This window comes from Ovis aries, chromosome 1 (genome assembly GCF_016772045.2).
Source record: "Ovis aries strain OAR_USU_Benz2616 breed Rambouillet chromosome 1, ARS-UI_Ramb_v3.0, whole genome shotgun sequence".
NCBI classification, from domain to species: Eukaryota; Metazoa; Chordata; class Mammalia; order Artiodactyla; family Bovidae; genus Ovis; species Ovis aries.
The window spans coordinates 174,632,226-174,645,007 of NC_056054.1; the positions used below are offsets into that span (position 1 = coordinate 174,632,226).

General features: G+C 39.5%; 1 protein-coding gene across 2 annotated transcripts in view; it reads left to right on the forward strand.

Annotated features, from left to right (window-relative positions):
- LOC101116441 (T-cell receptor-associated transmembrane adapter 1) overlaps positions 1–12,782 on the forward strand; it is a 140,540-nt gene that overhangs the window by 122,537 nt on the left and 5,221 nt on the right. For both annotated transcript variants that reach the window (XM_060417520.1, XM_004002901.6), the window contains 2 exons: positions 6,806–6,867; positions 9,209–9,294. In XM_060417520.1, coding sequence (XP_060273503.1) covers positions 6,806–6,867; positions 9,209–9,294 — 148 coding nt within the window. The remainder of the gene's footprint in view (positions 1–6,805; positions 6,868–9,208; positions 9,295–12,782) is intronic.

The following is a 12,782-nucleotide window of genomic DNA, read 5'->3' on the forward strand; positions in this document are numbered from 1 at the left end:
TTCTCCAATGAGTCAGTTCTTCACATCAGGTGGCCAAAGCATTGGAATTTCAGCTTCAGCATCAATCGTTCCAATGAATATGCAGGACTGGTTTCCTTTAGAATGGACTGGTTGGATCTCCTTGCAGTCCAAGGGACTCTCAACAGTCTTCTCCAACACCACAGTTCAGAAGCATCATTTCTTTGGCCCTCAGCTCTCTTTATAGTCCAAGTCTCACATCCATACATGACTACTGAAAAAACCATAGCTTTGACTAGACAGACCTTTGTTGACAAAGTAATGTCTCTGCTTTTTAATATACTGTCTAGGTTGGTCATAACTTTTCTTCCAAGGAGCAAGTGTCTTAATTTCATGGCTGTAGTCATCATGTAGAGTGATTTTGGAGCCCCCCAAAATAAAGGCTGTCACTGTTCCCATTGTTTCCCCATCTATTTGCCATGAGGTGATGGGACCAGATGCCATGATCTTAATTTTCTGAATATTGAGTTTTAAGCCAACTTTGTCACTCTCCTCTTTGATTTTCATCAAGAGGCTGTTAGGTAGGACTGACTTTTCTTAGGTAGGACTTAGGTAGGTATCTTTCTTAGGTAGGGCTAAAATCGTGGATGTTTCCACAGTTCCTTACATGGTCTGAGGCCAGGAGAAGGGAGGCAAGCTCACCCCACCCTGGGTTCCCTGCTGCCTGTCTCCCTGCTCCTTCTCAGCACTGGTTTAGGTGGGAAGCTATGCTGGAGGGGAAAGAAATTTGCCTCTCTGATCTTCTGCTTCTGCATTAGTAAGTCAGGAACATGATCACTTAAAGGACAGGAAAGTGTCTACATCTAATAGAAAGTTAAATACCCGCTTCCTGGTATTTATCCCAGGGTACTTTATTTTTCCTTTAAACATAATTCTGCACAATTCTTGTCTTATGATCTGTGTTAAGGGGATAATGCAGTGAGAATAACATGGGTTTGAGATCCAAACAGTTCTGGATTTTAATCAGCTCTTGCAATTACTAGGTTTGTAATCTTGGGGAAATGAGCATTTCTAATGTTGAATCATAACATAATACTACACTTACAGAGAGTAGCTGGTAAAAAAAAAAAAAGCTGACTACTTTATAGGTCTGAATTAAGGTCTAAGAAAATACCCACCCATTTGGATTATTCAGTTTAGTTCAGTTCAGTCGCTCAGTCGTGTCCGACTCTTTGCGACCCCATGAATCGCAGCACACCAGGCCTGCCTGTCCATCACCAACTCCCGGAGTTCACTCAGATTCACGTCCATCAAGTCAGTGGTGCCATCCAGTCATCTCATCCTCTGTTGTCCCCTTCTCCTCCTGCCCCCAATCCCTCCCAGCATCAGAGTCTTTTCCAGTGAGTCAACTCTTCGCATGAGGTGGCCAAAGTACTGGAGTTTCAGCTTTAGCATCATTACTTCCAAAGAAATCCCAGGGCTGATCTCCTTCAGAATGGACTGGTTGGATCTCCTTGCAGTCCAAGTGACTCTCAAGAGTCTTCTCCAACACCACAGTTCAAAAGCATATTTACCCCTTAATTAAAGAAAGCAGTTCAGATAATTAGGAAAGCAGTTCAGATTTACATTAAGCTTATTATAGCTCAGTTTTCAGAGTCTCTCTCAAGGACTAAGGACAAATTTCCAGCAACTTTTGCATGGTCTCCTCCTGCATGGCATTGAAAGGTGCTTTTATCACAAAACGTATCTCATCTCAGTTATTCTTCTACCTAAAATGATCTCTTGGATTTCTAGAGCTCTGCAGGTTGAGGACCCCGCTTCACTTCCCATCTTTGCTGAATATACTGACCTGGTGCCCTGGAACAGAGTTTAGTCTCAGCTATCAGCTCCACCTGTTCCCAGGGTTGAACATCCTAATGATAGTGGAACTCTTGGGTAGCCTTCCCTAGCATCAGATTTCCAAGTAGATACACAGAATAGGCCCTCACTATGACCACTGCTGCATTTGGAACCAAAACATCTCCATGTTCTCCAGCCTTCTGTTTGTTTTAATGTACAAGTAACCATAATCCAAACTCCAATCCTGTGTGAATGCAAGAAGTCCCGTCCCTTGCCCAAATCTTTGTGAGAATCTCCCAAAATGGACTTACAGGTTTCAAAAATCTTATTCTTGATTGTCTTTGGGGCATGCCTAGCTCTATGTCACTGCTCTAGGTTTCTTTCCCATCTCTTTACAGTTCTTCAAGATAGCAGAACTTTTCAGCCTCCCTTCTCTCAAACTTTGAGAAAAAAAAGAAACACTTTTTAAGTGTCCTTTAAGTGCTCCAAAGCATTGGCAATACAGGCTTCTGCTTGACTTTATCTAAAATAAAAAGCGGGCATTATTAGAAGAGCACTTGAACACTGATCAAAATAAAAATTTAGTATTAGATGTCATATCTCTGAGACCCTATTAAAATATCTCCTCAATAGGAAACACTACTGGTTCTTAGCTAACCCTAGCCATACAAAAATTGCTAGGGTTTATGTTTTTCTCCTGGATCAAGTGTCTATCTTTGATGTTCACTCATGCCAAGTTCAGGAAACCTATACTCATGGTACAGTCCCTATCAAAGAAAAAATTTATTGAGGATACACAGAGGAACACATTGCTGCAGCAACTTCCCCTTTTCTCTCTTGCATCTTTTTTTTTTTTTTTCTGGTTTCTTTGGTCTGATTCCCATCAGTATATAAAGAGAGAGTAACATCTTACATCTTTAAGAAAAGAAAGACCCTCTTTATAGCAGGTTGCGTGCAGTCACCTCTTCATTGTCCTGTACTCTTTACAGGAAAACTTGGAAGTTCCATGTACAGTCTGTCCCTATTTGCTAGCTTCTCTTCCTCTTCTTTCTTGAACCTACTCTATTCAATTCTCTGTCCTCAATAATCCACTGACTCAGCTCTTGTCAGGGTCACCAGTGAAATATGTGTGGCAAATCTTAGTCTGCCCTGTGATCCATCTGCAGCATGACGCATTGTCATTCTCTCCTTCTTGTGTGCATGCTAAGTTGCTTTAGTCATGTCTGACTCTGTGAGACTCTATGGACTGGAGCCCACCAGGCTCCTCTGTCCATGTGATTCTCCAGGCAAGAAAACTGGAGAGAGTTGCCATGCCCTCCTCTAGGGATCTTCCCGACCCAGGGATTGAACCCGCACCTCTTAGGTCTCCTGCACTGACAGGCGGGTTTACCACTACTGCCAATTTTGAGACACTTGCTCATCCAGGCTCTGAGGCCCACCTCCATTTTAGCTTTCCTCCTCAATTACCTGGAGCTCCTTTTCCTTTGCTGGCTCCTGAACCACAGATGACAGAGTGCCCAGGGCTCATCTAGTGAACCCCTTCTCTATCTACACTCATGTCATTAGTAATTTCATCCTCTCTCATGCCTTTAAGTAACATTTACACACTGGGCAAAGCCCAAACTTTTATCTGCCTGTTCAGAAAAAGTGAAGTCACTCAGTCATGTTTGACTCTTTGCGACCCCATGGCCTGTAGCCTAGCAGGACCTCCATCCATGGGATTTTCCAGGCAAGAGTACTGGAGTGGGTTGCCATTGCCTTTTCCAGGGGATCTTCCTGACCCAAGGATTGAACCTGGGTCTGCCACATTGTAGGCAGACGCTTTACCATCTGAGCCGCCAGGGAAGACTTTCAAATAAATATCTATTAAGCAAATAAAGTTAAGCAAAACCAATGTCTGACAGACCCCTAAGCTCACTCTTTGCTCAATCTTTCAACTTTCCAGACCCTTAAAACAGTTTTATTTAGTTTTCCAGAAGTGTTTTTCATTTTTATTTGGATGTTGAAACCCGCATTTATGTCTTAGAATTTGGAAGCTGAAAAGAACAACATAGGGAATAATTTAATATTTCTGTTTTTTAAATCAGGAAATTTAAACTTCAGGAATTTATGTTCAAAGTCACCCAGGCAAAAGTAATGATTTAAAAAAAAATTGAACTCACTTATTTAATCTTAAATAATAAAGTAAGAGGCATTTTCTTTAAAAGGACTTCACAATAAAAATGATAAAATATGAATAAGAACATTAAAAATAGAGACTAGAGAAAATTTACGTGAAAGTGGAAAATCTGAACCGTTAAGATGTAGATTGAAAGCAAAAGAAGAGGGCAGCAGAGGATGAGATGGTTGGATGGTTGGATGAGATGGTTGATCACTGACTCAATGGACATGAGTTTGAGCAAACTCTGGGAGATTGTGAAGGAGAGGAAAGCCTGCCATGCTGCAGTCCATGGTGTTACAAAGAGCTGGGCATGACTCAGTGACTGAACAACACAATCACAATATTGTTTTAAATTTTGATGTGTCAGTAAATGTGCTAATTGGTTAGAGGATCATTTCAGACATGTTGAGAACAATAGAGAACCTGATCTGGCCCAAAACTCAGAGGTGCACTAGCCTCTGGGCATATTTATTAATTTACTCTAAATAGTAATGTCTTCAACATAAACACTGCCAAACATTTGTGCTTGAAGTTTTAGATATTTGCAATAGGCTGGAGCTATTTGGCATTGCCAAGTAAAAATATATTTATTAATTTGTTGGTTAGACTGCTTCTTTATAATAGATTATTTGTGATGATTAATCATTTGAGACCTGCCTGTAGACACAGGCCACTGCGTTATAAATCACGTCCTATTTTCTTCATAGGGAATGAAATGATGTTCATTTTTTGGACATGATTTATCATTTGCAGGTTGTATCTGCTATTCATGTGTGCTGGGAAAATGGATGGATTGTCTTATTAAAAATTCCTCACCTTTTGCTATTTTATTCTCTGCATAGCCAGAAAAAACCGTTAGTAGGGACTTAACTTTGTATCCCGATATTAAGCTGTAGTGAATTACCAATAGACAGAAAGGGTATGGATGAGTTTCTTTGTTATCAAATAAGGCAAATACATACCAGCAACTGGACTTTTCAAATAATATCATACAGGTATCATTTGATTTTTTTTTAAGGATACATTCTTGATATTTAAGTATACTGTCTTCTTTCAGAAGCATGGGACTAATATAGGTGTTAGGCCTTGTGATTAGAGTTTTTCCCTTTGATGCAAATCCCTCCAGCTCTTGGTGATATATAATCTCAAAGTTAAAGCAGTTGCTGCTATTTTATGAAATGCCACTCACTGCCTAAAATGTTCTTCTGTTGCCAGCCTGCTATTGTGAAAGCTGGTCACCAGGGCCCTTGTCACTGCCTGCGACAATAGTAGTTGTCTACTGTAATCCTAATAGGATTATTCAGATGAAGCAATAAGGAAATTTAATCAGACATCAAGAGCAAATAATATTTAGAACTTTAGGGCCAGACTTGCATTACAATACTAGCACTGTCAGTTACTATGTGTCTTTTGGCAATTTGCCTCTATAGCTTGGAAATTCCTTACGTGCACAAAGGGGGAGTTTTGATAAATGAATCCCATAGGGTTGTCCTGAGGGTTGAATGAGCACCGGCATAAAGAAAAGCTTTGACGTTTGCTATTTATTGCTGATATTACACATAAGGTTAGGGAAAATATGTTAATCTATCTGAAAAGTGGGAAATAATATTTCTGTAGAATTTCCCTGGGTTTTTTATATAATGTATGTAAAACAGCACAGTATTTGGATGTAATAGGTAATCAATCATTTTATTGCATCTGCCAGCCTAAGTCTACAATATTACTCTGGCCTCTTATTTTTTAATCACTCTATATTTAGTAAACAGTGTTAGGGTCAGAGTGATATTCTTAGCAAGCAAACAAGAAGTACAGTGTACAGTTTCAGTTCAGTTCAGTTCAGTCACTCAGTCGTGTCCAACTCTTTGCGACCCCATGAATCGCAGCACGCCAGGCCTCCCTGTCCATCACCAACTCCCAGAGTTTACTCAGACTCAAGTCCATCGAGTTGATGATGCCATCCAGCCATCTCATCCTCTGTCGTCCCCTTCTCCTCCTGCCCCCAATCCCTCCCAGCATCAGGGTCTTTTTCAATGAGTCAACTCTTCGCATGAAGTGGCCAAAGTATTGGAGTTTCAGCTTTAGCATCATTTCTTCCAATGAACACCCAGGACTGATCTCCTTTAGGATGGACTGGTTGGATCTCCTTGCAGTCCAAGGGACTCTCAAGAGTCTTCTTCAACACCACAGTTCAAAAGCATCAATTCTTCGGCGCTCAGCTTTCTCCACAGTCCAACACTCACACCCATGCATGACCACAGGAAAAACCATAGCCTTGACTAGACAGACCTTTGTTGGCAAAGTGATGTCTCTGCTTTTGACTATGCTATCTAGGTTGGTCATCACTTTCCTTCCAAGGAGTAAGTGTCTTTTAATTTCATGGCTGCAGTCACCATCTGCAGTGATTTTGTTTAGTGCACAGATAATCTAGGTTCTAGTCCCGGCTCTGCCATTTTCTGGTTCTGTGATCTTCAGCATATTATATAACCAATTTGTGCCTCAGGTTCCTCATCTATAAGGTGGAAATGCTATAGTGCCTGTCTGGTTAAATTATTGTGAGAAATATAAAAGAATGAATATATATAATGCACTTCAAGTAACTCCTGTCACACAGTAAATGTTAAATAAGTATTTGCTATTATTCACTAAAAGAAGATCCAGAATATACTTTTCAAATTCATACATACGCACATGCATGCACACTTGTATTTACTGACTCACTTGCATATCTACCTTAGGTGGTCAAGGCTGGATAAGAATGTGCAATAATTTACTCAATACTGAAAATACCTGAGAAATTAGATATGAACTATGTAGATTCTAACAAGGCAAATTATTTCCTTCTTATAGGGAAGATGAGTATGATCTCGAAGACACACCAATTTATGGTAACGTAGATAATGTGGCCTTAGGTAAGTTTTATTTTTCCAAAAATTAAATTTACCTATAAATCAATTACCCCCACATAATTCCACAAATAATTTGAGGTAGCTTATTTTTTGTCACAATTATATTTAAATATTTCAATGGTAACCATACATTCGAGTATATTTAGCATATCATTTATTATGTATTTTCAAAGCTGCATATTGTAAGTTGTATTGCAACATTCAGTGTGAATCAACATCCTGTTTTGCTATATTCTCTTTATTTCACTCTAGTTTGTAGTGAGAATACCGGAAGACTCAATTACCATGAATTCTGACACACACAGATTTCTATGAAATAAAGCTATTTCTAGAACAGAAGATTGCCCAGGGGAACAGTGCTTTATGCTCTGTATACAAAAGCATATCTACAGTGAATAATTTGGAAAAAAGAACAGATTCTCTGGTTTCCTTTGTTTTAACTGGTTCTTTTAAAGTAGCGAATATAGGGTTACACTGATGACAAGCAGGGAAAGAGAAGAGCCAAACCATCAATGAGTGATGGGTTATACACGTTTTGTTCTTTTGTAATAAGTACTCTTCAATTCCCAGCAATCCTTTATTCCTTGAAACGTTCTACTCCCCCACAACTAAAAAACCCCTAAATGTCTCAAAACAAACAGTTGTGATCTGATCCCAGCCCTCTGATAAGAGAAGCTGTCAGACAAGGGCTACCAATTATTTCTATCCCTGCCCTGTAAGCACTTAATTCATGATTGGTAGAGGGTGGGTTGCTGCTGCTGCTAAGTCACTTCAGTCATGTCCAACTCTGCGTGACCCCATAGATGGCAGCCCGCCAGGCTCCCCTGTCCCTGGGATTCTCCAGGCAAGAACACTGGAGTGGGTTGCCATTTCCTTCTCCAATGTATGAAAGTGAAAAGTGAAAGTGAAGTCGCTCAGTCGTGTCTGATCCTCAGCGACCCCATGGACTGCAGCCCACCAGGCTCCTCCGTCCATGGGATTTTGCAAGCAGGAGTACTGGAGTGGGTAGGTGGGGTTAACTCCTGTTACTGGCGTCTCAAACACAGATTCCCAGTAATGAATTACATTTATCTGAATATCTATATATCAAGACAGTATGAAATCTCCTAAAGTTAAACACATGAGATTTTATAGAAGTCAAGAATTTTAATAATCTTTGTCTCTCCCCACCCCCTGCCACCATTGTAAAGCATCCTTTAATCCTCTGCTCTCTGTGGAATCAAAACTATTTTTCAGGAATAGACTGTTAAAGAATTTTCCTTCCTGTTTCCCTTTGCAGAATTGTGGTGCCCACTTATACTATTTGAAGATTTAATTTCTTTTGTGTCCTGGTAGCTCAAAGCCTACCATATCTGCAGTCTTCATGAGCAGTGAGCACAGGTGCATTCTGATTTAGTAATTCCACAGCAGGACTTAGGAACCTCCTATTTAACAAGCCCCCTGGGTGATTCTAATGCATATTTCCCATGGTTTACGCTTTGAGAAACATTACGGGCCAGTTCTCTACACTGCTTATCAGAAAGGGTTGGAGCATTACAAAGTATCTTGTATTATAAACACATCTTTTCATCTATGGGGTCAAATTGGTGCAATCAACATTTCTGCAGCGTTACTCTCCATCCTACAAGTCATTAGCTCTCCTTCCTCTCCCTTTTAAACAGAGTATCTGGGGAAAGAAAGGTATGGATGACTCAGTAAGCATCCCCCACAGAAGGAAATAGGTTCATGCCTGCTGGCTGGTGGACATGGCCAAACCTCCCCAACAACTTAGTATCAGCATTATATTCCCCACTGTATACCCCTCAAAACAGCCTGGATGAACTGTCCTGTCACTGATATGTGGGACAACAAACATAATCTAAAATATATTTTTTCAAAAATAGTATAGGGTTAAAAAGGCCTCTGAGTAAAATATATTTCTTATGGAAAAAATTACCAAATTTTGATCATCAAAATATGTGCTCCGTGCTGTATGCCACCTGCACCATTTGTAATCATACTTAAATAGAAGGGTGCAGGCAAGCCTTTAACTCATAGGATCTCTGTAACATATAAATGGTAGTTTGAGCAGAGACTGTCATGTCCTGCGATGGTATAAAAAGAATAATAGCCAAGTGACCATCTTTTGTCTAGATGTTAATACTGTGGGGCAACAGGCTTCTCCACAGTCTGATCTGTAGAGAGCAGTTTGTACCTCCTTACCTTTGCAGCGCCACAAAAATAGACTAATCAAATGACTCCCAAGGGTTTCACATTTATAGCTAAGTGTTGTTTGGGTCATGTATTACGATTTGTGCCAGCATTTTTTAATTTTCCCATTGTAAACCTCTTTTCAACTCCCCAGAACCAGTGGATGAAAACTGCTATGAACAGATGAAAGCACGACCAGACAGATCTGTGAACAAACTGCAAGACGCCCCACCTTCGCAGGTAAGTTTTATTTCCTGTATCAAGGGCCAGATGCAGCCTGGGTCATGGCACATCTCCCTGTTTCAAGAGCATAAAGGCAGCATATTCTGATAAACATCAGAAGCAGCCTGTTAGAAATTTTGCATTCTGAACTGCTGTCAAATTCTAGCACCTAAGCTGTAATGAAAAACTCAGAAGGCAAATAAATAGTTTTCAGAGCCACACTTAAAGAGTCAAAATTGTGTACAACTACAAACGCAGTAGATTTCAAGGGAAAAGTGGATTCTCTTCCTAAATAATTAAGCTTTTTTTCTTTCAGAGCAAAAAAAAGTTACATGTATCAAAGAAATAATTATAAAAAGTGACACATACAGAATGCTCAGAAGACCTACATGTCAGGAATGGATGGTGGATGGGGAGAGAAAGATCTTAGTGAAAAGAAATTAACTATAAAAGAACATACTTCTGTTTTATAAGGAAAATGAGTGTAAATTTAATACAAGCTCTATGGCTATTGTCTTATGGCAAGATTTACACACGGCTTTTTGGGGATAGGCAGGACTAAAGCATAAGCAGAAATAGAAAAACCCAAGAAGAAATGAGTAGTTTATACTTTTCCTACCCACATCAGTTCAGCCTCCTCAGACATAGCACTACTGTTCACAATTCTTAGCGTATTTGTGGTTGAAGTGTTATAAATTTCAGTTATAATGGTTATTTCTTCTCTTTCCCTATCGCATCCCTTTTTTTAATGTGCTTTCATGCTATTTCCTAGAAACAGGCATAGGGCCAGCATTTCCTATGTACTCGTTATACATCAGGCTTGTCTTATGTGCTTTATAGGTATTAGCATTTTAGATTCCTATGAGGGAGGCAGCATGATTATTCCCATTTGACAGAGATGATATAAAACTTGCCCTAGAGACTCAGAAACCAAGTACGGAAACAGAATCCAAAGTTAATCCCACTTGACAGAAAACATTTTCCTCCCAATGATGGGTCAAAACTTGGAAACGTCCCATTAAGACAGAATTTCCTTTTTCTTTATAGGAGCCTTCTAAAAATCAAATTCTTAAAAATTTTTTAATGAAAACAAGATGTGGTGAGATTTAAGCAGAATGTAAAGTAACTCTCTCATGGGCAAATCTGCCATGTGACATTCAATTAATTGTTGAATGTATTTTAGATAAAAGGTATGAAAAAACTGCTTGTTATAATATGATTTGCAAAATTCATGATAATAAAAAGAAAACCTTTTGAGAAAGGTTAAAATATAACTATACCACCGGAAATGCAGTGATCCACAGCACCCTAGTTGTAATAGAACTGAGACTTCTGTTGCTGTTTGAATAGAAGTTGCTGTTTAATACATGTAAATTAAATAGGTCGGCCTTATTTATGCTGCATCTGGTTTATACTTAAGAGGAAATTGTGCAGAGCCTTAAAGTGTCTTTAAAAGTCTGTTATTTTATAAATTATATATTTAAAGACACTTCTAAGGGAATTAGTCTTTATTCTTCTCACAAATTTAATTGCACAAATTAGAAGTAATCTCTACTTTTAAATTAATTTTTATTGGAGTATAGTTGATTTACAATGCTGTGTATTGTTTCAGGTGTACATCAAAGTGAATCGGCTATATATGTATATTCACTCTTTTATAGATTCTATTCCCATATGGGTCATTACAGAGTATTGGGTTGAGTTCCCTGTACTATACAGTAGGTTCTTATTAGCTATCTATTTTACATATAGTAAGCAGTGTGCATAGATCAATCCCAATTTCCTAATTTATCCCACCAGAAGCAATCGCCTTATATTTGCTCAATTCCATTTTGTTAGAGGGGTTCCCTAGAAGCTCAGTTGGTAAAGAATCCGTCTGCAATGCAGGAGACAGTGGTTCAATTCCTGGGTGGAGATTTCCACTGGAGAAGGAATAGGCTACCCACTCCAGTATTCTTGGGCTTCCCTGCTGGCTCAGCTAGTAATGAATCCACCTGCAATGTGGGAGACCTGGGTTCGATCCCTGGATTGGGAAGATCCCCTGGAGACGGGAACAGCTACCCACTCCGGTATTCTGGCCTGGAGAATTCTATGAACTGTATAGTCCATGGGGTCACAGTGACAATTATCATCAAAACACTGCTTAGTTAGCTACCATGGTACTCAGTTACTTTGGTCAGTTACAAAAGTGTGAAGAATCCAAAATGCAATGCAAAAAAAGCTTGATGGATCAAATATTGGAAACAGGAAAAAGCTCCTTGTCCTTTGAAAATGATGTGTACAGTTCAAAAGTTGCAATTTCAGTCTCTAAGTCTGCTATTAACTAGGAACAGTTGACTGGGAAACTTAGTGACAAAATGGGTTCATGAGAGTCCCCTAAAAATTGTAGGGACATGAATGTGAACTTATTTTTCTCTTATCCTCACATCAAAACCTCACCCATCCCTCCTTTCCCTCCATGTCAGAAGCATCCTCTCCCCTTTCCAAAGCCAATAGTCCTACTTGGACTCTTGACTATTTCTTCTACTTCTTTCAAGATCTTGCACCTTCAATTTATTTGCCTCCATTTCTTTAAATGGATGAAGTATTATTGACTTACAAATATACCCAAATCTCTGCAATATTTAAAAACACAAAACAACAAAACTTTTACTTCAACCTGTTTTGTCTCTAATTCCTAAACTGGTTTTTACTTTTCTCCAGTTTCTGTTTATATTCACAGATACGTATATTTTTTATCCCTGTCTATATATTACCTGGGCCTCCCAAGTGACTCAGTGGTAAAGAATTCGCCTGCCAATGCAGGAGACAGGAGACACAGGTTTGATCCCTGGGTCAGGAAGATCCCTTGGAGGATGAAATGGTGATTCACTCCAGTATTCTTGCCTGGAAAATTCCATGCATGGGGAGCCTGGTGGACTATAATCCATGGGGTTGCAAAGAGTCAGACACAACTGAACATGCATGAGCATGCAATGCACGTGTATTTTCCACCCATCTATTCAACTGAAACAATACTTGGTAAACCACAAATGACCATTACACGTACAATTTGTGGTCTTTTCTCAAGACTCACATTCGTTGAACTCTGCAGGACTTGATAAATGTTGACCAGTTGTGGACCAGAAAAACATTTGGAATACTTTCAGTAATAAGTATAAAAACTCAATTCAAGCTATATCATAAAAGGGAAATCACTGGCTCATTTAACTGAGATATGAGGGTATCTTATTTTTGAAATGATTAAATATGAGGGCTCCTCCATTTCTTCTCCCTAGTTCTTTGTTCAGTTCAATTCAGTTCAGTCGCTCAGTTTTGTCCGACTCTTTGTGACCCCATGAATTGCAGCACGCCAGGCCTGCCTGTCCATCACCAACTCCCGGAGTTCACTCAGACTCACGTCCATCGAATCAGTGTTGCCATCCAGCCATCTCATCCTCTGTCATCCCTTTTCCTCCTGCCCTCAATCTCTCCCAGCATCAGAGTCTTTTCCAATAAGTCAACTT